This window comes from Misgurnus anguillicaudatus, chromosome 25 (genome assembly GCF_027580225.2).
Source record: "Misgurnus anguillicaudatus chromosome 25, ASM2758022v2, whole genome shotgun sequence".
NCBI classification, from domain to species: domain Eukaryota; kingdom Metazoa; phylum Chordata; class Actinopteri; order Cypriniformes; family Cobitidae; genus Misgurnus; species Misgurnus anguillicaudatus.
The window spans coordinates 13,674,793-13,701,966 of NC_073361.2; the positions used below are offsets into that span (position 1 = coordinate 13,674,793).

The 27,174-nt window shown below is 37.1% G+C and overlaps 1 protein-coding gene across 3 annotated transcripts in view; it reads right to left on the reverse strand.

Annotated features, from left to right (window-relative positions):
- col15a1a (collagen, type XV, alpha 1a) overlaps positions 1–27,174 on the reverse strand; it is an 85,694-nt gene that overhangs the window by 34,923 nt on the left and 23,597 nt on the right. For 2 of the 3 annotated variants that reach the window (XM_055181609.2, XM_055181610.2), the window contains exons 3-13: positions 15,724–16,271; positions 9,075–9,149; positions 8,699–8,791; positions 7,027–7,153; positions 6,905–6,948; positions 5,761–5,928; positions 3,689–3,715; positions 1,901–1,963; positions 1,074–1,142; positions 909–971; positions 500–640 (exon numbers count right to left, since the gene is read on the reverse strand). In XM_055181609.2, the coding sequence (XP_055037584.2) occupies positions 500–640; positions 909–971; positions 1,074–1,142; positions 1,901–1,963; positions 3,689–3,715; positions 5,761–5,928; positions 6,905–6,948; positions 7,027–7,153; positions 8,699–8,791; positions 9,075–9,149; positions 15,724–16,271 (1,418 nt within the window). The remainder of the gene's footprint in view (positions 1–499; positions 641–908; positions 972–1,073; positions 1,143–1,900; positions 1,964–3,688; positions 3,716–5,760; positions 5,929–6,904; positions 6,949–7,026; positions 7,154–8,698; positions 8,792–9,074; positions 9,150–15,723; positions 16,272–27,174) is intronic. The other variant, XM_055181612.2, reaches the window with a different exon arrangement.

Consider the following 27,174-nt stretch of genomic DNA (forward strand, 5'->3'; position numbering starts at 1 on the left):
TTTCATAACTATATTAATCCCTCTGATACTTAGAATAGTATAAAAAGAAACCAATCAATTAATCTGTTGTTTTAAACCTATATGGCATGTAAGGAAATATTGTGCAGACTTCACTGAAAAAAAATTATTACGTCAATTTACTAAATGGTTTAAGTTAAGTGGTCGCAATCAATTTATTTAAGCTACATTTAAACAATTTTTTTTATAAAAAACCTTTTGTTTAAATGTAGCCTAAAATAAATTGTAGCCTAAAATAAATTGATGCAACCATTTACCTTGAAATTGAACGAATAATTTTTTTTCAGTGTTTTATTTCGTTTTTTTTTTATTCTGCAAACAATACCCTAAAACAACATTCATCCCACTTTACATTCTTTGCTTTACAGAAATGGGAAATAATATGATTAGGTGATGATGACAACATTTTTTGGTGATCTATTCTTTTAATGCAATTGTAGTATTTTCCATAGAGGACTTGAATATAGCTGTTTAAACTCACCGGAATTCCAGGTTTACCCACATCCCCATCCTTCCCATCTTTTCCAGGAACCCCAGGGGGCCCTATTGAACCCGGATGAACACCTACAGAGGGACCAGGAGGACCCGGCTGTCCTGGTGGCCCAGGCGGCCCTGGAGGACCCTGTTCAAAATAAATCAAAAACATCAAATTTACCATCAGAATGCATTCCACTCACATGTAAGGGTAACACATCCCTACATCTTAGTCATACTGACTAATCTTTTATGATGTTTGACTAACTTTGGTTCAATGTTCAATCATTTTGTGTGTCTAGGTGTTGATTAATGACCATTATTCACACCAGTAGTCATCTAATCCAACTTGATTTCAGCCAGAAAGCAGGGAATGACTAAAACAAAGGCAACTTATAATAGACACTATTACTCACCCTTATGACTTCTGTGTCACTGTCAAAGTCAACAAAGCTTGAACCTGAACCATCAATGCTGTCCTGTACATTGAGAAGGAAAAGTAAGTTTACTTACAGCACATAGATATTCAAACACAGTCATAAAAATTTTGCATCTCATTAAATGTTTGCCTTAATAGATACCGGGTACTTAGATGTTCCTGGTGGCCCGGGTGGTCCAGGTGGCCCTGGGATGCCTACCCCAGGATCGCCCTATTTGTAAAATGACATGTGAGATCACAGTGACAGCGCTGTTGAAAAGCTACTGTAAATCGTGAATATATAAAGCTTGGCAACATTAGTTAAACTAAACTACAATCAAATAGTTTTTTAAGTAGGCCTACTTAACTATGCTATAAGTTATTAAAATACATTTCTTCAAATTATATCTTTTAAATATTTAACAAGTGGATGATAACATTTAAGTAGAGCTCTATTTTTACTTGCTTCTCGAATGGCGCCATCTTGGACTCACAAGTTTTAGTGTAGCGCTGGTTGCTATAGATACGTTGCGCAGTGACTTTGTGAGTCCAAGTTGGCGTTATTACCGGAAGCCAGTTATTATAGTTTATTAAGTTTGAAATATGGATATTTTTCCTACAAAATCACATTGATTACCCACAAAAGACCTATTTTAACCTTTTGGAGCCGTCTGGTTTAGTTCTGTGAAGGATGAATGAACTTTTTTGGGGTTTAATGTCAGAAGCCATGATCCCTGTTTTCTACCATTTTACTGTAAGCTTGGAAGAACAAGGACATTTACAAAAATAACTTCAAATGTGTTTGTCTGAAAGATGATGGACACGTGTATCTCGGATTGCTTGAGGGTGAGTAAATCACTTTGATATTTGGCTGGAGTATTGCTTTAAGTAATAAAGAAATTTAAAGATGTACTGTAGATACTATTTGTTGAATCAATTTTATTTACATGAATTAATTTATTCGATTGAATCAATTTTGGGGTCTCATACCTTATCTCCTTTGAGACCTGGTTCTCCAGGAACGCCAGGAAATCCTGGAGGTCCGACCTCTCCCTGTACATGACACAGGTTAAAAAATAAGACAAGGTCAAAATCATTCACTCTCTCTCTCTCTCTCTCTCTCTCTCTCTCTCTCTCTCTCTCTCTCTCACACACACACACACACACACACACACACACACACACACACACACACACACACACACACACACACACACACACACACACATGAAGGCCACATGTTGGCATTGAACCGTTAGATGTAAAAGAAGAAACCCCCGGTCACAACCCTGAGGTGGTGGTTTAATCAGACGGACAGGTGCGCAGACAGGTGCACTCATTTTCCACTCAAACACAAAGGGAAATGAAAGGCTTTCCCTACTCGCTAACGCTGCTACACAATTTAGCGGCCATGCTTCACAAATATCAATGCTGCGTACGGCATCAATTCACGTTACGAAAACATTTATCTTCTTGGCATTGAGGTCTGTAGGCCAGCTCTGCCTCACAGGTGTAAGAGAAGACTTAAACAGGCATCGCTGCATTAAAATATGCAGTGCATAGCGTGCAAAAGAGAAATATTAAATCATCCAGGTTGCAATTTAGTATAAAACAACCGTGTGGTGCATAAAAAGCTCAAAGTTAATTTGGAGTACATTCTGTCTGGCCATATGGTCCTATGGTAAGTAAGAAATTAAAAACTTGAAAAGTGTTAAATGAAGGTAAATATAGAATAGATAAAAATGTGCGATAAAGTTGCGATTAATCACGAGTTAACTCATGACAATCATGCGATTAATCTAGATTAAATATTTCATAAATTTCAAATATTATGCAAGTTTTCTGCTTCATTGCTGTTTATGCATTCTCTGAAATTTGTCTGTCACAAATCCACACAAGTCACCTCCCGATGCATCCTCGATAAAAGGGGGGATCAAGAACACATCCGGGGATTTTATGTCAACTTGAACTTGGAATTGGTACTTGGTATGACCATAATGAGAAACGGGCTTTATTTATAATAAATAATTTGTTACATTTATATAGCGCTTTTCTGCACACCTCAAAGCGCTTTACATATGAATGGGGGAATCTCCTCAACCACCACCAATGTGCAGCATTCGCCAGAACGCCCACCACACACCAGCTTATTAGTGGAGAGGAGGCCGAGTGGCATAGCCAATTAGTAGATATGGGGATGACTAGTAGGCCAATGGGCAAGTTTGTCCAGGATACCAGGGCACCCCCCTACTCTTTTTCGAATGACATCCTGGGATTTTTAATGACCACAGAGAGTCAGGACCTCGATTTAACGTCTCATCCCAAAGATGGTGCTTTTTTGACAGTATAGTGTCCCCTTCACTATACTGGGGGTGTTAGGACCCACACAGACCACAGGGTGAGCACCTCACTAACACCTCTACCAGCAGCAACCTAGTTTTCCCAGGTGGTCTCCCATCCAAGTACTGACCAGGCTCAGCCCTGCTTAGCTTCAGTGGGCAAGCTGTCTTGGTCTACAGGGTGATATTGCTGCTTCAAGGCTACTGCGCATGCGCACAGGTTGCAAACGTCTCCCGAGACTCTTTACTCTGCAAGTCTAATTGTAGTTTGGCAACAAATAAATGGACATTGAAGGTTTTATTGTTAGATATATGAACTGTATCATTTCCCTGTTTAATGAATAAAATAGTTATATATACGTTTTAACTCTTTCACCATCCGGCTCAATTTCTACACATATTTTGCAATGACTGAAGTTAGAATCCAGAAGATACTTACAGCGGCTCCATCTTTTCCTGGATCACCCTGAAAAAGTAAAAATACAGCATGTGTAAGCGCAATGTTATTGTTGCGGACTAAACGAGACAAATTGAATGAGCTGTGTGGAAAACTATACAACTTCAGTTGATTTACCTCAGGAAAAAATCCTGTAAATTGAGAACAATCAGGTAATTTTTAGCACGTGAACACAGGTTGGGGGCATTTTTGTCATAGATACGATTACAATTTGCTTTGACATATTGTAATGCTTATGCACAGTGTGTCAAACAAAAAGCCTGACATCCAAAACTGATTTGCTGTGATGTGCAGCCAGTCTTTACATTGCTTGGAAAAAAGGAGCAAACTATTTAAAAAAGGTTTGCAAACTTCACCCCAGCCTTAATTTCTGATTGGCTATCCTGTGCACCTGTCCACAACCACCTCTAAGGTCTGTTTGTAAGTTTTCCACAAAAATAAGCAGTAATCTCTGTACAGGAAATGTACAGTGTATGAGAGCTAAATTAACATCTAAACATCATGGTATAAGCAAAAAAAATATGTTATAGTCTTACGTGCAATCTTATCCCTTAAGCAAGTTTCGGAAAGGAACCATTACATAAACCAATGATCAAACTAAACCCAATGGTATGAAAGAAAATAGTGTTTTAAATTAGTTTTGTTTATTCCTTTACGGTTTAGTGAGTGACTGAACTAATCAGGTAAAACATAATGTGCCAAAAATTTCGAAGGCAACCAACAATCATTGTATTTCTTTCAGGCGTATTGTTGTTTCACAAACTATAGGGAGGTTTCCATCCAAACGTGAGGTGAATCTTTTCTCAAAAAATAAATAAAACAAAGAAATGCGAAAGTGCGTTTCCATCAAGTTGTTCGAGCAAATGACAGTAAATAAAAAGGCACCCTTAGAAAATGGAGACATTTATTTGGTTAGGGAAGTTATATATTTACTAGCAGTGCAGCTTGTAATTGCCAAACTGTATGCTGTGCACAGAAGAAGAAATGCAGAATAAAGACGACATCAAGCCAGATTTGGTAAAGACAACGTCCGTTGCTACAGCTAGACGCTCAGCCAAGTGGGTTTAATTATTTGCATTTACTCTTTTTCGCATATGTCAAAAACCACCTCTAAATTTGACGTTTTCATTATTTGTTTTTATGCGATACTTCAAAATGTGCATTAAATGATTAGTCCATTTTCTTAAAAAAATAAGATAATTTACTCACCACCATGTCATCCAAAATGTTGATGTCTTTCTTTGTTCAGTAGAGAAGAAATTATGTTTTGTGAGTCAAACATTCCAGGATTTTTCTCATTTTAATGGACTTTAATGGACCCCAACACTTAACAGTTTTAATGCAGTTTAAAATTGCAGTTTCAAAGGACTCTAAACGATCCCAAACGAGGCATAAGGGTCTTATCTTGTGAACGATTGTCATTTTTGACAAGAAAAATAAAAAATATGCACTTTTAAACCACAACTTCTCATCTATCTCCGGTCCTGTGATGCGCCAGCGCGACCTCACGTAATTGCGTAGTTACGTAGAAAGGTCACGTGTTACATATATGAAACGCACATTTGCGGACCATTTTAAACAATAAACTGACACAAATACATTATTTAGTATCATTCAACATACAACAACGTCAGAACGGTCCTCTTTCTCCACACTTGTAAACACTGGGGCGGAGTTTCGCATTCGTCATCCGTGACCTCTTGACGTAATGACGTATTAATAGTTGTGGTTTAAAGTGCATATTTTTTATTTTTCTTGCCATCGTTTCGCTAGATAAGACCCCTACGCCTCGCCTATAATCGTTTAGAGTCCTTTAAAACTGCAATTTTAAACTGCATTAAAACTGTTAAGTATTGGGGTCCATTAAAGTCTATTAAACTAGAAAAATCCTGGAATGTTTTCCTCAGAAAACATAATCTCCTCTAGACTGAACAAACAGAGACATCAACACTTTCGACGACATAGTGGTGAGCAAACCATCTGAAATTTTTTTTTAAGAAAATTGACTAATCCTTCAAATTGTCCACTGACAAGGTAGTGTCATGTGTACTTACAGGATTTCCATCTTTTCCTGGTACTCCTGGAGGTCCTGAAGGCCCCTGTGGGCCCCTGGGCCCTGGCTCTCCTGTCAAATTAGGACCTAATGGGCTGGCAGGACCTGGGGGTCCGGGAGGTCCTGGTGGGCCTGGGTCTCCTTTTTCTCCTTTCTGCATGGTAATGACCTGTGAAAATTATTTTATTTAAGATGCAGGACAGCAAGAGTACTATAAAATAAAAGTAGCCTTTTTGTATAGGCAACAAAATTTGAATCCCATTAAACAACTATCAATAAAGTGGCATCTGTAGGTGTACATTACTGTGCAAAAGCCTTAGGCCACCAAGCTACATTAGATTTGTTGTTTTTGCAATTGTATAGTGATCATATATAATTATTTCTCAGTCTCTTTATAAGAATACAACCAGAAAATCCAGGAAATGTGTATGTAGTATTAAAAACAGTATAAACGTATAAGCTGAAGTATCAAGTATTTAGGGTAAACTTCCCTTCCAATAGCAGGCAACTGCAGGATCTCTTAAACCTAAATAAAATAAAATCCTAATTTTAATCGAATGACTTCAGGACTTCATTCTCCTCAAAAAACCTCAAGATGTGTTTCGTGCCAAGAGAGGTCACACTAAACACCGACTGATGCCTGAAGAAGACATTTAGTCCTGAAAATTGTTTTGTTTTTAATTTTGTGTACATATTCCCTATATTTTCTGTTTGTATCTTAAAAAAGAGTGAAAAATAAATGTGGATGAACAAACAACAAAGCTGGTGATGGTGGCCTAAGACTTTTGCACAGTACTGTAGTTTACAAATTGCCAGAATGATTTACTTCATATTTCGTTTTAATACAATGCTTAAAAGTGTGCTTGTACTCTAAATACTAAAATAACCACAAAAGAAGATATTTTGAAAAATGATGGTAAACACACAGCAGATAGTGACCATTGACTTCCATAGTAGGAATAAAAACATATGATTTAATTTAATGGGTGCTGTTAACTGTGTGCTTACCATCATTTATTAAAATATTTTCTTCATCATTTATCACAATACTTAAAAATATTTTTCCTAATATTTTTAAAGTGAACTATCCCTTTAATTGACCAAAGACATTTTGTGTCCACCGTGAATGTCAGAATGTCACTCACATTTCTGTCTTGACCTGCTCCCTCTGCTCTGATTGGCTCTGCAACTTGACAAAAAAAGCAAATATTATTTAGGCAACCAGCAAAATTCTTTCACAATTCCTGTTAATTGAAAAGACTTTTACCTTTTGCATCTGTGTTGTCTATGTCCAACCCAGAGCTTTCCTCCAAGTCTTCATCATCTGTTTCAGCTTCAAGTACTGGAGCTTCAGTGGGGGGCGCTCTCACAGGACTGGTCTCAAGATCCTCTGGCTGAATAGAAACATGATATAAATCAAAAATGATCAAAAACATTTACATATTCAACTGAGGATAGATACACACACACTTAAGTTTCTTTTCAGTATGTTTTCCCAGGGATTGAACCCATGACCTTGGTATTGGTAATGCAATGCTCTATCAATTAAGCTGCATGGATTCAGTGCACCACTTTAAACATGTACAAACCAATGTCATTGCCAATATAGTGATTGGCCCTTAAAAATTAAATCCAATTGAAGGCCATTGCGCTCAGATTACTTTTAACAAGCTTTCAGTTACCATTTCCTGTTTATCTGCATGGACTGCATGTATTTAAATGTGTCTCCCTCTGCAGGACAGTCCTGGTAATGACAGAGCTTTGAGCAGCAGGGGTGGTCTGGATATGTTAAATTCACTAATTATTTGGCTTTACTTCAAACACGGCAGTTTGTGTAAAGATGTGTGTGTCCACACGCACAAACACACACACATGCCACATGATGAAATGCTGGCAAGGTTAACTGGATTCCAACAAGATTATTTTGGTCCCAAAGTAAATATTTCAAGACATAGCAGCTCTGACAGCAGATGAAATCAGGAAACTGGAATCAGGAATCAGGTCACGTGTTACATATATGAAACGCACATTTGCGGATCATTTTAAACAATAAACTGACACTGACATTAATTAGTATCATTCAACATACAACAACGTAGGAATGGTCCTCTTTCTCCACACTTGTAAACACTGGGGCGGAGTTTCGATACGTCATCCGTGACCTCTTGATGTCATTACGCAATTACGTGAGGTCGCGCTGGCTCATCACACAGCCGGAGAAAGACGAGAATGCATTGTGGTTTAAAAGTGCACATTTTTTATTTTTCTTGCCAAAAATGACAATCGTTTCGCTAGATAAGACCCTCGTTTGAGATCGTTTAGAGTCCTTTGAAACTGCAATTTGAAACTGCATTAAAACTGTTAAGTATTGGGGTCCATTAAAGTCCATTAAAATTAGAAAAATGCTGGAATGTTTTCCTCACAAAACATAATTTCTTCTCGACTGAACAAAGAAAGACATCAACATTTTGAAAGACATGGTGGTGAGTAAATTATCTGGATTTTTATTTATTTTATTTTATTTTTTTTTTTGAAAAAATGGACTAATCTTTTAACATGCAAATGAGAGCTTTTATGAGAAAAGGCTACATAACCATAAAGTTGCATCTTTATTTGTTCTATTTTATGTAAGAGTGTATGTTTGTCTATAATATGTATGTTTGTGGGAACAAATTGGCTGCATACAAGCATGCATAGCTGTACAACGGTTTTAAATGAAATCTGTTTATGTAGATATGTGTTAAAGTCAATAACCCTAACGTCCCCCTTTAATCCATACAGACCCTTGGTGCAAAGATTGGGTCATTCAAAACACACGGTTATGATATCTGGATATGATATTTGACAATGCACGTATATATTTGCCATAAAGTTGTAGAATATTTAATTATATTGGCCATGTGTTAGTGCACATATAGTATCTCTGTGATGTCACTCACCATTATGTATTCTCTCTCTTCCACAACTTTCTTCACTTCATCTCCAGTCTCAGTATCATCATAGATGACATCACCACTGCCATAACCAGATGCCTGAAACAACACGACAAAACAGTCAAGCTTTGAGTATCGGTCTATATATAACATAACTTATAGGGTTAAATAACAGCAGCCATTCAGAAGGAAATATCCTGCTCCTATTTTTTTGTTGACTTAAATTTCTTTACAAAGTGAAGGGACATGTCTAGTAAATGCAAATCAGCAATATACTGTTTGGACCACAAGAAGGCGCTATTAATCTACTATAATGTCTTCTATGGTTTTATAAGGGGCTATTTCAGGTTTCAGAAAGGTTAAAAAAATCAGAGGCACTGACATAGGGGTCATCTTCTTCACACTGTTCATTTGGTGCCGTGGGATCGGCTGTCAACATCAACTGCTGGATGGAGCCCTGAATGAAAAATAGAGAGAGAGAGAAATCATGCATCAGTTTCTGTAAATGTTCACTAGTAAAAACTATAAATAGAAATGAATGTGGAAACTCCGGGTCTATCAATCACTGTTGCAATTTACATTACAGATGTGTGCATGCAAAACAACACAAATCAACAGAATTTGCAAAAAGATCTGAAACCAGACAGAATCAGTGACAAACACTGTTCAGTATTAACACAAAATGTGACACGCAAGCACCTGTTCCACATATGTTCTGAATTTCATATTCACGGAGGGATGGCCATCAACGGTTCTTGTAAATTGCCCTTTGACCTACTACACTGTTAAACTGAAGACAATGTTTTATTTAAAGTCTAACAAGATGGAAGGCATGATAAACAGCTCTTCTACACAGCATTCAGAGGACAAGCACCTGTTTTCCATTCGCTAACTCCATTATGGAGGTGTAAGAAAGATAGAAAAAAAAACAAAAGAAAGAAACGGTTGTGACCCTGCCTGTAGAAACCCATCACTTTTTGTGATTTACAAAAATAAATTCATCCCAGACAATGTACAGAACATTCTGTAAAAATATAACATTGATATCTTTAAAGGGGTCATAGCGTGAAAAATTCGTTCTCTTTTTTTCATGTTTAAGTGCTATAATTTGGTCCCCAGTGCTTCTGTTAACCTAGAAAATGTGAAAAAGATCAACCCAGTAACTTACTTTTGGTAAACCATTCTCTACAAGCATGTGAAAAATGAGGCAATTCAGATTTCGCCTGTTTTGTGACGTAGGTAGCAATAATATCGCCCCTTAATCTGCACTATCCAACCACGGCACTGCCATTTAGTGCAGAAAGTAAAAAATAATTGAGGGACACATTAAGATTTATGAGATCATGGCGATCGGTGTTTGCATTTCTTCAGCTCATTTGCATTTTAATGGAGCACATTTTTGCTCACAACAACAAAGTGGCCTTTTTAACATGTTATAATAAATAATCTATATGGTAATTTGAGCTAAAACTTCACATACACACTCTGGGGACACCAAAGATTTATTTTACATCTTAAAAAAAATCATAATATGACCCCTTTAATATTGACTGAGTATAGTCATGTTAAAGATTGAAATCAACCTTTGATGCTCCTAATCTCATAAATAGATTATAAGACTGGATTTAAAGGCGCTCTAAGCGAATTCACGCGTATTAGACCATAAAACATTTTCTGTTACACACAGCAAACATCTCCTTACTATCTGCTTACTGCCTGTCTGCTGATTAAATTGTAAAAAACGCAATCTCTGTAGACAGCCCAGGCTCCACAAACTGCACTAAAAACAAAGTGGCCAAACCTACAAACAGAAACCATAACAAAGCGTTCCAGCCAATAAACGACAAGAAGGATTTGGGGATGAGGGTTGGGCGCGTTCATGAAAGCACGGAAGGGAGGGGAAGGAGTTAGCTACGCTCCGTTTGTTTGAAAACAGTTCAAACATCAACAAAAAGTGACATCACACAGATTCGCTTAGAGCGCCTTTAACATGCAGGGTCACACATATTACCCAAAATACATCAAGACATTTTTGTGTATACAAGTGATACATACCATATAAACAGTGGCGGCCGGTGTCTTTCAAAATATGTGTTCGGTGCGTCAAGTAAACCTGTGTGCATCACATGTCTTGTCAAAATAGGTGCCTGCTGCAGATGCGTCTAAATGGTTTATGATAAAAGAGACGCTCGCGTTTGCCAGATACTCGCATAATATCATGCGTAATTTACTGTTAAGGGAGTGTCTTGCGTGTATTTTGTGAATGTGAGCGTCTCTTTTATCATAAGCGGTTTTGCCGCATGTGCGGCAGGCACTTATTTTGACAAAACACGTGATGCACATGGTTCACATGACGCAACAAACACATATTTTGAAAATACGAGCAACACACATGACACTACGAACTAACACATGTTTTGAATTAGCGCCCCTCGGATGAGCAGTCACCAGCCGCCACTGCATATGAATAAAAATGAATTCCTTATAGCGCCACCATGTGGCTAAGTTCACATGATTTGCATTTGGCAGACACACTCTATTCGATCACTTTAGTATTTGGTTTACCTGTATATCTAAACAATAATGAAGCCTCTATAATGCACATTCTGTTTGCAATTGTTGGATAGTAAATACTTTAAACCAATCCAACTAAATGTTGGGAAAAAGCACGCAGGAAAAAACAGGAGCTGAATGAAATTCACCAGCTCAGTTCTCACCATGGACCTCAAACATCTGTTTTTGGATTAGTCATGTTCATTTGACTATGCTTCGTGCCAGGCTGAGTCAGCTTTGAGATATGCGAAAGCTATGCTCTCATTCAGCGGGTCAGGCGAGATCAGAACCTTAACATCTGATAAGCTTGTTTCTATGTAAACTCAGCAATGATAGAAAGTCAGTCATTCTGAATATGCTCAGCATATGTTAGGATAATGGGAATGCCTTTCCCAAAATTATCTCCGTAAAGCAGGGGAATCCTATTTCAGTGATATAAGGGAAGTCTGCGAGTCTAATACAGGTTTTGAGTCAATGCTTTACTTCTACGCTAACTAATAAGTAGTGATATATGGGTTTTTAAAGAATCTTCTATGTTTCTGTTGCTCAGTGGGTAGAGCAATGAGTTATAGTGCAAATGTAAAGAGTTTGATCTCAGATTATAACAAACATGCTGATGAAATTTTAAATCGCTGTGGGTAAATGCATCCAGACAGTGCATTAATGGGTTAAAATGCCCAATACCAAATGGTATAAGTTGCTGCATTAATAGATAGCTGGCTATTTAGACAGTATGTACACTCACCTAAAGGATTATTAGGAACACCATACTAATACTCTGTTTTACCCCCTTTCGCCTTCAGAACTGCCTTAATTCTACGTAGCATTGATTCAACAAGGTGCTGAAAACATTCTTTAGAAATGTTGGCCCATATTGATAGGATAGCATCTTGCAGTTGATGGAGATTCGTGGGATGCACATCCAGGGCACGAAGCTCCCGTTCCACCACATCCCAAAGATGCTCTATTGGGTTGAGATCTGGTGACAGTGGGGGCCATTTTAGTACAGTGAACTCATTGTCATGTTCAAGAAACCAATTTGAAATGATTTGAGCTTTGTGACATGGTGCATTATCCTGCTGGAAGTAGCCATCAGAGGATGGGTACATGGTGGTCATAAAGGGATGGACATGGTCAGAAACAATGCTCAGGTAGGCAGTGGCATTTAAACGATGGCCAATTGGCCTAAAGTGGGCCAAGAAAACATCCCCCACACCATTACATCATTGCATTAATGAGAAATTGAACAGGTGTTCCTAATAATCCTTTAGGTGAGTGTATGTGTAAATGCACAGGGTGGTTTATTTCTGGTGTTGCTTAACCTGTGGCATGTCGGAGGCGTTAAGATGTTTATGGTCGTGCAGCTGTAACCGGCATCGTCTTTAAAGGGACGTTTATTCAGCCAGATAGATAAACAGCGGCGTGTTGACTCAGCATATGCAAATGACATCCACACGCATCCGGCCACACACGTTGATTTGTTGCACAGAGACTCCTGACAGCTCCTAGTGGATCTAAACGCTTGCTTGTGTACACAAAATGTCTTTGATATGAAGTATTTGTGTGCTTGCGTTTGATTTTCTGTGTAGACTTTTTTCCCTATGCAATCCCACAATAAACACATCTCTCAGAAATGGCCACTAAACGGATTCACTCTAAACAAAAGATGTTTTCCTGTCCTTTCAGATGAATCCAAAGTCATCCGAGATGGAAAAGGCAACGACAGGATGTTGCAGCAAAACAAAACCTTACGAAGGCCGAAACAAAATTCCAAACATAAATTCTGTCCAATGGACCAAATTTTCCGACTAAACTTAACACAAACGTTAGCAGATTAATAAAAGTTTTATTACTATAAAAACAATGGAGTTTCTGCACAGGAAATAGGTGTTGGGCCAAACTACTGCATCAGGGCTTTGAAATGATGACAATCCAAAGCAGCTGCAGTTTGATTTATAAACATGAAGTGTGAGCCAAAATGCACTGTCTGTTTAGATGGACACAGTACTGTATTTGGGAATCTGTAAAGCAGCTGTGGGATTATGCGTGGCCTTATTTCCCAACATTGCCAAGGAAAGAAGCATTAGGTACAGTGTATCTCACAACCCAGACTTTTGACTTCTGGCTGAAATCTCATGCACATTATACTTTGTTAAAGCCAAAAAGTGCAGAAAAGACAGTCAAAGGCCTATTTCTATCACAAACAAATCATTTTAATAAGATGCTTAAAGGGCAATAAGAGACTGACACTCACTTCATCACAAGTCATGCAAGAACCAATAAAGTAAGACTTAAAGAGTGACCTTTATGCACCAGGTGTTTGTGTGAATTATATCCAAGTTTTCCCTCCACAGACATTATTGTGGAAAGTAAACTATTGAGGAGTTTCAGTCATCTGTCTCCGGTGATGTAACCCCGCCACGTTGTCAGTCTTATGGAGAGGCTGATGTTGCCCAATGTTGAATGCGAATGCGAACAACCCACAAATCAATGTCTTGGCTTCGGCTATTAGCTTCGACGGGTTACTGCAGTTTTGAACTACATATGTCGAATGTGAAACAAGGTTGATTCCTCACATCTAAAAACTTTTGTTGCTTTAGAGTTAACGCATTTATGCTTGGCCCTAAAAAAATAATTAATTGAAAAGGAAAAAAATGATGTTTAAATGATTAATGTGTTATTTTCTTCCTTTTATTGTTGTTGGTATTGTGAAGAAAACAGTTTGAAGATCTGACACAGGATGACAGTCATCCCAGACACAAGCCATAGCCTGTTACAGAATACAATGTAAAGAGCTTTAAAGGATTAGACTATTTTCTTTAAAAAAATCCAGATAATTTACTCACCACCATGTCATCCAAAATGTTGATGTCTTTCTTTGTTCAGTCAGGAAGAAATTATGTTTTTTGAGGAAAACATTCCAGGATTTTTCTCATTTTAATGGACTTTAATGGACCCCAGCACTTAACAGTTTTGGTGCAGTTTGGAATTGCAGTTTCAAAGGACTAAACGATCTCAAACGAGGCATGGGGGTCTTGTCTAGCGAAACGATTGTCATTTTTGACAAGAAAAAAAAAATGCACTTTTAAAACACAACTTTTCGTCTATCTCCGGTCCTGTGACGCGCCAGCGCGACCTCAAGTAATACGTCAAAAGGTCACGGATGACTTATGCGAAACTACGCCCCAGTGTTTACAAGTGTGGAGAAAGAGGACCGTTTCGATGTTGTTGTATGTCGAATGATACTAATTAATGTCTTTGTGTATATGTAACACGTGACCTTTCCATGTCATTACGCAATTACATGAGGTCGCGCTGGCTCGTCACACAGCCGAACAAAGAAAGACATAAACATTTTGGATGACATGGTGGTGAGTAAATTATCTGGATTTTTTTAAAGAAAATTGACTAATCCACTGCTCTTTTAAAGGTGCATAGTGTAACTTTTAGAAGGATGCAATATGATATACATAACTATATAACATAATGAACTGCTATGTTTTTATTATCTTAGAATGAGCCGTTGTTATAAACATACACTGTGGGTCTTCATACATGGAAGTCGCCTTCATGTTTCTACAGACAAACTGCATTATAAAGCACGTTTTGTCACTACGTTGTCTTGGACGATGACGTGTTTGTCCTGTGGTGGCTACCGTAGCTTCACTATGCGTTTAAAAAGGGAGGGGTGAGCTGTGGAGCGATTGCAATTCACAGTCTCACCACTAGATGCCGCTAAAAATCTTTAACTCATTTATGTTTAGGTTAATCACAGCTGGGATTTTTTAGGGGTGGTTTCCTGGACAGGGATTAGCTTAAACCAGGACTAGGCCTTAGTTTATTTAAAAGATATAACTAGTTTTAACAAACATGCCTTACTAAAAACATTACTTGTGTGCATTTTGAGGCAAAACAAAGGGCATATTTTAAGATACTGTATGTCAGTGCAAGTTGTTTTCAGTTTGGACAGCTCTTACATTTATTTAGTCTATGACTAGTCTTATCCCAGTCCGGGAAACCGCCTGTTAATGTTTATCAAATAACCACAAAAGCTTCAGAATGATCACAAACCACAAATTGTATATTTCTCACACAAACCAAAGAAACAAATAAAATAAACAGCTGAAACACACTTTCAATATTGACTTAAAGCAGCCAGGTGTGTTTAGTAAACACTTTAGCTTTGTTTAAAATCTGGTAAACTACCCACCTACACAACATTTTAAGACATCATAAGCCCTTTTCGCACAGAGAGTACGGAAAATACACAGAAAATGCGTCCGGGATTTCTCTGGGATCATTAGATTTTTGGTTCATTCACACTACTAATGATTTTCCAGAATCCGTGCGTGCCAGTGTTGTTTTTGTCAACGATGACGATAACGAAATGATTTCGTTGATGCACTTATTTTTTATGATGCTAACGCGACGATGACTAGCTAAAAATGTCTCTAAGGTAAAAACAGGTAAAAACTTACCACAAACCGCTCTAGCCTGGTGCCTCCAGCATTCCCTATAAAGATCCCGGAGCTGGGTTCGAACCTCAGCCCATCCTGGCTCCTGCGGAAAGCCACCCTGTGATGCTCCTCGCAGTCCATGTACAGCTTCACCTCCTCTCCCTGTACAGCCAGCGTAAACCTGGCCCATCTTCCCGTAAGGTCTCCCATCTTAAACGAAGCCGCCACCTCCGTGTGTGCCTCTCCGGGTTCGGTGTAGTAAAGAACCACATGCTGTGATCCATCTTCTACTGGTGCGAGTGCTACTCCTAAGTGGACGATCTTCTGCAGGGCGTCGGTAATGGCGAAAAGGACTCCTCCGCGTCGAGTGGTGGGCTTGGCCGTGACTATAATGGCAAAGTCGCTGAAGAAGGGATCGGGGATGAAGGAGCGTGTTAGGCGGCCCACGTTAGCATCCTGGCCAAAGCTGTATGCAGGGTATCCCTCGAAACCAGTGATGAAGGAGACGGAGGGGGGCAAAGGCACTCCGATGAGCTCGGTGAGGTCCAGTTGAGTATTCAAGACCCTCTCTAATACAAAAGAAAAATGAAAACAGAGACAGAGTTGTCAATTTAAGTCTCATTTGTATAAATGCATACTCTTTATTTTTTTTCTTTTAACGCATGCCCCCATGCACATTTTCCTGTTTACATGCTGTGCGCCGTCCAATAGCTCTACAGTTATATTACAGCACACATCTATATGCCCCTGCAGGTCTCTCCATCTTTCACTGCCCTCCATTTTTAATCGGCTTCTGTTTGAAGGAAAAAAACTCTGTTTCCTTCCAACAAAGAAACCAAAACAACACCACATGCCCAAAAAAACCAGGCCGTGCACTAATCACGGTTCAGCATCATTTACGATTAACCAAATATAAGCCAAGCGTACCTAACTATAGATGAGCTTCGGTAGCCAAAACAATCTTGAATCATAATTCTAAAGATCTGGCACCACACGTGGTCTTCATTAGGGTTGAAGTGTCTTCATTGAGGAGACCCTACAAACAATTGTTCACTCAGTAAACCAGGATCATCTGGAAAAGGTTTGCATGCTAATGGGAGCCGTGCTGTTAGGAGCATGCTTGTAAATTTGGCCATGGAGTGCCACACGCTCCCAGCCTCTTAATCAGCCTTGAGGGCAAAACACAATAGCATTGGCATGAAGTTTCATACTTACAGCATAAGCTTAATGGTATAACTAATGGCTTATCATTTGGTTCAAGCAGTTTGAATGAGCTGTGAGGTTAATGCATCCAATTTGGCCAATCTTAAAATTGCATGCTGTATTTTGTAATGCATTATGTGGGGAATCCCCAATTTTCTGTCATTATATACTTATGCCAGGTTCATTGTGAAGCGTGTGTGCTTTACGCTACGGCACAAGCAGTCTAAACACACACACAGCATTTATGAGTCATATCACACAAAGCATAAGTGTTTCACCGCAGCTGGGGAGAAAAACTTTGACTTAAGAGACAATGAAGTCAGAAAACAGACGGTGACCTCATCAATGCCCTGCTTTGGCTACATCATTTATGTTCACACATTTAGTTTATACATCACCAAAACTTTGGGATCTTAAAGATAAAGTTTATGGTTTTGCTACATAGATAGAATTGCAGACTTGTGATGCTGATCAGAAAATATTTGTTTTTTTATATGCTAGCTGCACGGTTAAGCCTACGCCATTTTAATAAGGGCAAGATTCCTATCAACGGCAGAATTTCTAACACAAAAGACAGAGGCACAAGGGAATGTCAGGATTGGATAAGAAAGGATTTTCTTGGTCAGATATCACACACAGTGTTCATATTTCAATGTTGTTTTCTCAATTTACGATAACAATGACAAAACTGCCAATACGTTTATAAGTGTTATTGAAGGTAGTAGGAGGGAGGGAGTACCATTTTTCAGAAAAACTTTATTTTAAAAGATAATGTTATAGACAGAAAAATATTTTTGCTGTGGTCAATACCTCACAAGTGTGGTCTATCAATACCAGGTGGAATTTTGTATAAATGTTTAATACGTTTAATGTGTAAAACGACTTCAATTTAACTTTAAACATAAGTAGTGAATTGTTACTTTCGACCGCACCTGCAGGGACGAAAGTAACGCAACAAAACGAGATAGATTTTTGTGTTACACTTGTTTTTATAAAATATACATGACTATGAACTTGTTAATATGTAACTGCAAACAAACTTATCTTTGTAAAAAATAATGAAATTTTCATTTTAAATTTCAGTTTTATCAAATGTTTCAAAAGCAACCAACAGTGCAAACTTAAATTGTTGAGAATAAAACATTTTTTCAACAGTATGAACACTATGAAATGAAATTAAATCAAATTAGAATAATATCCATTTTCAACATACAACAGTATTAGCAGCGGGACAAAAGTAACAAGTGTTACTTTCGTCCCGACAGGATCTCCTGACATTTAAACCCGATTGATCAGTATTGTAACACATAAAACAAGAAACACAACGTGTTTTAAGAAAAAATGACCGCTTTATGAATTTACTTTTCATGGTTGAAAACACCTTTCTGGATCTACACGCGAAAAACGGTTATCAGGGCTCGTAGAAAATCGCGTTGTTACTTTACTTTTGCCCCGGTTCTCCCCTATGCATAAAAAAATCAGCCTAGTCTCACAAAATTTCGTTATATAATTACATAATTTTTTAATTTATTTTTTTGTGATATTATCACGAATTTTTGCGTTTTTCCGTGATCGTATAACGAATTCCTGTTTTCGTGTAATTTTTACGAATTATCAACTGTTTTGTCCTATTTTCTTACCATTGTCACTTCAATTTAGGATTAGATTTACATAAAATGACATCCCTAACCAAACCCAACTCTAACCCTAACGCCAAGTGACATATAAAAAAATAAATCAGAAAAAATAGTTTAGACCAATATATAAAGTGACATTCTAATGCAAGCACCAAATCTAACCCTAAACCGAAGTGACAATGGTTTAAAAATAGGAAAAAGCAGTTGAGTAACCAATACATGATAATCACACGAAAACAGGAATTCATTATACGATCACAAAAAAAATGCGAAAATTTGTGATAATATTACAAAAAGAATCAAAAAATTACGTGATTATACCACGAAACCTTTTGAGACTGGGTAGAAAAAAAATAGGCCAATTCACTATACAGCTGCACTACGTACTAGCAAATGTGTTATTAGTAGCATCTAGTAATTTTTGGCATAATATAAAAAATAACTCTTATATGCACGAAATGCTAAGGTTGATATTGCTCATATTGATGACACCAACAATCTTTCTAGTGTTTCTAGTGCTTAACTTGACATTTAAACCTTGATTATTTATGCAAAAGGCTAGACGACATGTCCCCGGGTCAGTTGAAACTCGTGGAAATACTTTGCAAGTTTAAAAACATTTGGAAACAATGCTTATTTGTTGCACATTGACGAAATGGAACCGAGTGGTGCACTTCCAAAGCAGATGGTGTCTATTAGCCGAGTGGCATGAAAATTAGACAATCAAAGCTTTCTGAAGGAATAGTTTAGGGTTTGAGTTATTGGGGTCTAAGGAGGTTGAGGTCAAGTTTAATGTCAGACAAGTAGCATATTCCTGCATGCTATTCCTAGAAAGTGAAAAGGGACTATGAAAGAGGTACATCTTATCTTTTTTATAGTGCAAGCCTGGAACTCTTAAACGTTTATGAGTTACCCTGGCTGTTATTTTGCTGTACGTCTTCCAGACATCCATATGCAAAACATTGCATGTGCCCAACCTTTGTGCAGTTAGATATCCCCAACAATTTGTCATGGTTGCAGACATTGCTTCACAATTTATTTTACATTAGCATTGAGTGTTTTTCCGCATGTGGTCCAGTGATATATGATCTACGCATCCCAGAGACAGCAAGATCCTGTGGCTGCATGTGGATGATCAGAAAGACCACCACAGATCACAAGGAAATGTGCTGAAAGCCACAGAATTAACTGCTGTGCAATTTGTTACAGATGGAGTTAAAAATGTTAAAATACAGATTAGAGAAGAAAATTGATTACTAATCACTACCCAAATCTGAAAAAACTTGGTTCAACTTAAAAAAGTTACCTTGTTGCCTTTAAAATGTTAAGTTCAACTAACAATTTTTCAACAACTGTTTTTCATTTAACTAATATTTTGTTAAGTTGAATTAACGATAATACTTGAAGGGGTGTTCATAAGACTGACATGACACCTTCACAATCAAAGGAGACTTTATGCACGTTTATGACAACTGCTATTAAGTGTCATTTGCTCAATTATGTCACTTTTAATGCAAAGATGACATTGTATGAAATGTCTTTGTTATGACAACTTGACATAAACCAATACATCATAACTTGTCATAAATCTGTCATAAACATGACATAACAGAATAATTATGGGTTCATCATTTAATACTATGTCAAATAATTTTAAATACCTTTACAAAGTGCAACAGACACAGAAACGAACAAAACATTTAATTAATTTAATTAATTTATTTATTCGAAATAACCCAACGCTTCATGGCTTAACACATTATTGTGCTGTTTTTATTTAATTTTAGGTGAATCAGTACCGAGCCCCTAAGGTGACTTTGGAGTAAAAAAAAATTAGAGTTTAGTTTCGCGTGCGCACGTGAAACTTTCGTGTGCGCACGTGAAATATCCCGTGCGCACGTGAAACTTTCGCATGCGCACATGAAACTTTCGCTTTCACGTGCCCACGGGAAACTAAACTTTATTTAATTTTTTCTCCATGTCCCCTTAGGGGCTCCGTAAATCTGTCTCCAAATGCAATAAAATATAATTTTATTAATTTGAATTACTATTATTTTTATTTTTGAATATTTGATTTTATTTCTTAAACACCTGGAGGAAACCCATTATGAACTGAAGAATATTTATGACATTGTTATAAAACTATTTGACGGAGTATTAACACTTAATTACATTTTAATGACAAATTATATTTGTAGCACTGTAGTTGAGGTCAAGAAAAATACTCATTACGCTGTTATAAAACTATATGACAGAGAATTAACACTGACACATTAAATTTGTATCACTGTTAAAAAGTGGTCAGTTATGTTGTATTGGGTTATGTCAAGTTGTCATAACAAAGACATCTCAAACAATGTCATCTTTGCATTAAAATTACATAATTGAACGAATGATACTTAATGACAGTTGTCATAAATGTTCATAAAATTTCCTTCATGTTCATGGCACATGTCATGTCATGATTATCAAGGTGTCATGTCAGTCTTATGAACACCCCTTCAAGTAAAGTGTTACCAAATTGACTCAAAATGTAAAGGCAACCAGGTAACTTACATTTTTAAGTTGAATCAACAAATATTTTTCAGTGCATTATAATTCTGTTTAAAAAGGTAATATTTCATTAATTTAAACAAGAAACTGCCCAAAGCTTTGATTTAAGCAAAGCATGGCTAAATATTTATAAAAAAAATCCTAACTCTCTTTCTCTGAACAGGTAAATTTTCAGGAAATACTAGTTCTGTAACTTAGTATAAGCAGTTCTTGTATTATTGCCTCCTGATGACGAATCACTTTATTGTTTTCTAATCTTTGTAAGTCGCTCCGAATAAAAGCGTCTGCTAAATGCCTAAATGTAAATGTTTTGACTGGTTTAACATTTTATAGTCACCCCAATTCCCTTCTCTTCAGTTGTGTTATTTCCACTTTTGATGACTTTAATACTAAAAAGTGGAAACTTTAGATTGCTTGTATAAGCACCAGCTAAGATTAATCTGTAATAAGTATTGCTGACTGTGCATGACTTCATACTGAGTTCACGGCACTGACTGTACAATACAACAGCAGTGACTTTGGGCTTGGATGTAGAGTTTGACTTGTGGTGAGTTCAGTTACTGAGGAAATGAGGTAAGGCTGCAGAAAGAGAGGGTCTCACAAAGCAGAAATGAAGTACTGAAATCACTCAGAACTTTAGGTCTAGTGAAGAACCCTCCCCTGAGCAAGGGAGCCCAAAGGAGGTGACCTACATACTGCAAAATACGGGCTTTCCATGATATAACGGTGAGCTCATACTTCACAACATCAGGAGGTTTGGAATGCATGAGAAGCACCATGGGAAATCGTACAGATCTGCTAGTCCTCACTAATGTTAAATTAACACCATATGTATAATAAAGTCACTTGATAAAGTACAAAAAATACTGCATACATCATAAAAGAAAATGTGCAAGAAGATTCACTAAGTACCAGTATCTTCCAAACTATGACATACAACAAAAATCTTACATCTTGTGGCACCAATGTAACATGGGTGGCACCATAAGTGTTTAAGTTAGGCTAGAATGTTCAGGTCAGGTCAATGCAATCAGAGAGAGAGAGAGAGAGAGAGAGAGAGAGAGATTGCACTAGCATTGATTTATAATCTGAATGTAAATGTATTTATTTAATTTCTTAATCTGTGTGGAATATATTGTACACTTAACCTTAGCTTGACGACACAGAGCCCAAACTGGGTCAAATCACAGTTTATCACAGTCTGAAATAGCTATTAACCTTTTATATTATTCTGCCACTCCCAATATAAATCCTGGCAAACAGTAAATGCTGATGAGAAAAATGTGCCATTTATCAGCATTTCTCCCACTTTCATCCTGCCACAAATAGCGGATTTTAAAAGGTGCTTTTGGTTTAAAAAGGATAGTTTTCCCGATACTGAAAATACTCACTATCACGTTGTAACAAATCTGTATACATTTCTTTGTTCTGATGAACATGAAGGCAGATATTTTGAGAAATGTTTGTAACCAAACCGATCATGAGCCCCATTCCGATAGTAGGAAAAAAGCAGAAAAAAAGTTTATAACAACATGAGAGTAAGAAAATAATGACAGATTTTTAATTTATGGGTGAACTATTTATCGAATATTTGCAAAATGAATTTGGCAGATACTTTAACCCAAAGCAATTAAGAGAACCCTGTGATCTAACCCAGGATCTTTCAACAGCTACAGTAATGTGATGCTAGACCAGTTGAGATATAGGGATTAAACCCCACAATGCATTAAGAAAAATGTTCATGGCATCACCTACTGGTGGTGGTGGGGCGCTAATTCAGTAAAAGCTATTGTGTCGTATTAGAGGAAAGTGGCAAATATATTGTACATCACATGAGTTGGAGGATATGTTGTAAAATTAACATTAATTCAAGATAAGGATGTACAACAATATTTTAAAGGGACATTCCACTTTTTTAAAATATGCTCATTTTCCAGCTCCCCTAGAGCTAAACATTTTATATTTACCGTTTTCAGCTGATCTCCATGTTTGGCGGTACAATTTTTAGCATAGCTTAGCACAATTCATTGAATCTTATTAGACCATTAGCATCATGCTCAAAAATAACTAAAGAGTTTGGATATTTTTCCTATTTAAAACTTGACTCTAACTTGAGTTACATCGTGTACTAAAACACACGGAAAATTAAAAGTTGTGATTTTCTGAGCCGATATGGCTAAGAACTATACTCTTATTCTGGCGTAATAATCAAGGATTTTGTTGCTGTAACATGGCTGCAGCAGGCGTAGTGAAATTACGCACTGCCAGAAAACAATCCCCTTGGTTACTTGGGTGATTCTCACGAAACCATTGAAACACCACGGCACTAATGATTTTAGCTTTAAAATGTGTAATATAGTAACATTAAAAAGCATCAGAATTAACACAATACTGTGTTCTACCTTGCACAATGTGTGATTTCAACATAAGAATTTATAATTGTAAATTTTATCTCATTTTCTGCTGAAATTCTCATTACCGCAATGTGTCCGGCTGTGTTTGAACATGTGTTATGTTGTAATTTAATCAAATTAACACAAAAATATTAAGAAAAAAAATAAATGGATGTTTTGCTAGACTACTTTAGATGAAATAAAAATATTTACTGAATATTTTTTTATAATAATAATAATTAAGAAAATTTAGTAAATTGATGTGTCCTTGCCTGTTTTTCTCATCCTCCGCAACACTTTTTGAGAACAGTTTAAGCACACATACAGAATTTTAATAAAGTTTGATTTTGAGTGACCAAGCACATGGACCAGTTACTTCAAGATGGCTACCAGGTAAGAAATTTTTTTTACAGTTAATTTGAAATATTGTCTTGTCAGAATGCTTACACAACATTTTGATTATCATTACCGCAACAGATGCTTATTAAATGTTAATTTAATTAATAGAAACATAATAATTTGATTTTAAATGCATGTGCAGAATCTCCAAATTACAGTATGTTCTTTCAGGTTTGTCATGTCATTTTGAAAATATGTCAGTGTTGATGTTTTCTGACTGTTGCGGTAATGAGATTTTTTAGGACTAATTTTTTTAATTATGTTACAAAAAGTGTTAAATGATAAGTAAAAGTTTTTAAATTAATGTTCCCATTTACTCCAGACTTTGTTTTTCAATGTCTGGTGGGAAAAAAAGTAAATTTAAGCAATTTTTACATTTTCATGCTTGACATTTTTAAAACCAAGTTTTCGTGAGAATCACCCACTTATAGCAGGGGACTACTGTCAGGCGCTGCGTAATATCACTGCGCCTGCTGTAGCCATGTTATGACAACAGAAGAGTCAAGTTTTAAATAGGAAAAATATCAAAACTCTTTAGTTATTTTTTAGCGCAATGCTAATGGTCTAATCAGATTCAATGAATTATGCTAAGCTATGCTAAAAGTGCTAGCGCTAGACCTAGAGATCAGCTGAATGGATTCCAAAACTGTAAAAATCAAATGTTTAACTTTAGGGGAGCTGGAAAATGAGCATATTTTCTAAAAAAAGTGGAGTGTCCCTTTAAGGATTTACATTTAATTACCTAAACTGCATCTTATTAGAAGATTGTGATCTTTGTTTATAGCCTTATGGTTCAATTTTGACTAGTATCCTAAACTACCATTACTTTAATGTAATGTCCGCTAAATGATTAGGTGGCATGTGCATGTGCTTTGACATTTAAGTCAACTTAATGTAATACTACAGATTTACAGATCCAGCTTAAAACAAACACACGCAGCTTGCAAGCCTAGCACCAAATATACACATTGGCATTTCTGTGGTTTTATACTTTGTTGATGTTAACTTTTCCAGCTAGGAGCTCAATGAAGCCCCAGTTATATCTAAATTATAAGTGAACTTTCCCCAACTAACATTACTTGGAGTGCAAAGCAAACAATGAAGTACACATGTTTTATACAATATGACCATTGCTTTATCACAATTGCTTCATAAATAATGAAATAACTGTATGTAATATAACACAGTGTAAAAATATAATTATACATATTCAATAGATGTCACTCAAAGAGACCCAAACTTGACCTTTGCGTTAACGTTCAAGTTTTTGTTTCGCAATGTTTGGCCCTTTTCCATTGCATAGCACCCCACGGTTTGGTTTGGGTCAGGTCGGGTCAGCTCACCTCACTTTGGCTTGTTTAGCTTTTCCATCGAGTTTAGTAACACATTGCAGTGGGAGGGATTATAGGCGTGTCGTTATATTTGCGCTGCCTACTGCTGTGACATCATACATGTGAGAGTGTTGTTGTATATTCCCATTCATTCAAATAGATGTTTGCACATTGTGTCATGTGTCACATGACCCTTTCTGTACAAACACCGGTGGCGTCGTCAATCGACGCGCTCCGCTGAGCCTCATTTAAGTTGCATATACACATATAATACATGCGTTGCGAATGTGCCGCTACAAACTGCAAGTCTGGAAAATAAACTGGTATGGTGTCCCTGATTCTCAACATGTGGATGTTTTTCATCTCTAAAAGGGAGTTTGGGAACTTATAGCAGAGCACAGATGATGACAACATGAGACAGCGCAAGCTAGCATGAAGGTAAAGCTAATCTTTTACATTATAGCGATGACGCTGGTAATGACGGTTCTCTCAGACCAATCAGTGATCTACAGTGTTTTTGCGTCACGTTTGGTATCAGCTAGGATCGCTTGGAACCCAAACCGAGGTGGTACTAAAAAAGTATCGGGTACTACGTACTGCACCCAATGGGAAAGCTCCCAAAAGTAAGCTGACCCAAACCGGGGGGTACTATGCAATGGAAAAGCGCCTTAAAGAATAAAACAAACCAACATAATAAAAATTGTGTTATTTTGGGAGTACTGTATAGACAAAACACCTAAGCATGGGTCTCCAACCCTGCTCCTGATGACCTACCTTCCTGCAGATTTTAGCTTCAACCCATATTAAACACCTGAACTAGGATAATCATTTTCACTGGTCAAAACGGTGGGCATCAAAACTGGTCAAAAAGACAATGATAAACAAATTGTTTATAACCTTCATAATGAAGGATGAGACCTAAAAAATATTTTAAGTAAATTAAACTGCATCACATTAAATGTCACTTACGAAATCGTCTGTCTCACAATCATGTATTTGTCCTCAGTGCACATTTACCCATTTACTGAATGCCCATTTCATGCATTTTTCCATCTTGACTAATAAATGACCTTTAAATGAGCAAAGTATCATTCAGCAGAACACAAACGTCTCATGTAAGATCTGACCTGAAGCAGTAATCCAATAGTACTCTGTTTGTTTTCAACAGAACATTGTGAAACAAAGGAAGGACTTGACACAGATCTGTTTGTATACACAGCATTGGGATGCAGATTCCCTCACAATAGATTAGGAAATTGAGCAGAAGCATCCTGGGAATGTTGTATTTTTACAGCCACATAATGATCTTTACTTTTATTTGCTTTAGAGTGCAAACAACCATTAAATGCAGTTTAAAGATGCAAACATTCATTCACTGACAAATAACACACTTTCTATCATCATTTGTTGTGAGAGATCAAAACACTTAAAATGCAAAAGTAAAGGAGATCAAAACATAGTGGTTTGGATGAGTAATGATTCTTGACTTGTTACTCCACAGGTTACTGTAGATTAAGGTAGTATAAGTAGTAGGGTCCATTAGGTGTCAAAGATGAGTGCCACGGCTCTAATAGAGGTGTACAGTATTCACTCATCCACCTTCATCTTTTCTAAACGTAGGGGAAACTTATGGGGTTTAACATCAACATTTTAGTGGCTGAGGGCCAACCCTCACACAAGGAAGAAGTGTGCTAAGCTGAGATCAGAGAGAGAGAGAGAGAGAGAGAGAGAGAGAGAGAGAGAGAGAGAGAGAGAGAGAGAGAGAGAGAGAGACTTTGCTTAACTACAGATCAACTCTCGAGTCATATTCAGACTCCTCCAAGTCTTGGATAGTGTTTGTCAAGACAAAGCAGAAACAAAAAAACAGTGGGATGATAGCAACCGGCAAGGTAACCGAAATGAAACAGATGTTGTGGAATTAAAGAGAGCACATGAGGAGGTGCTGACAGACCGAAA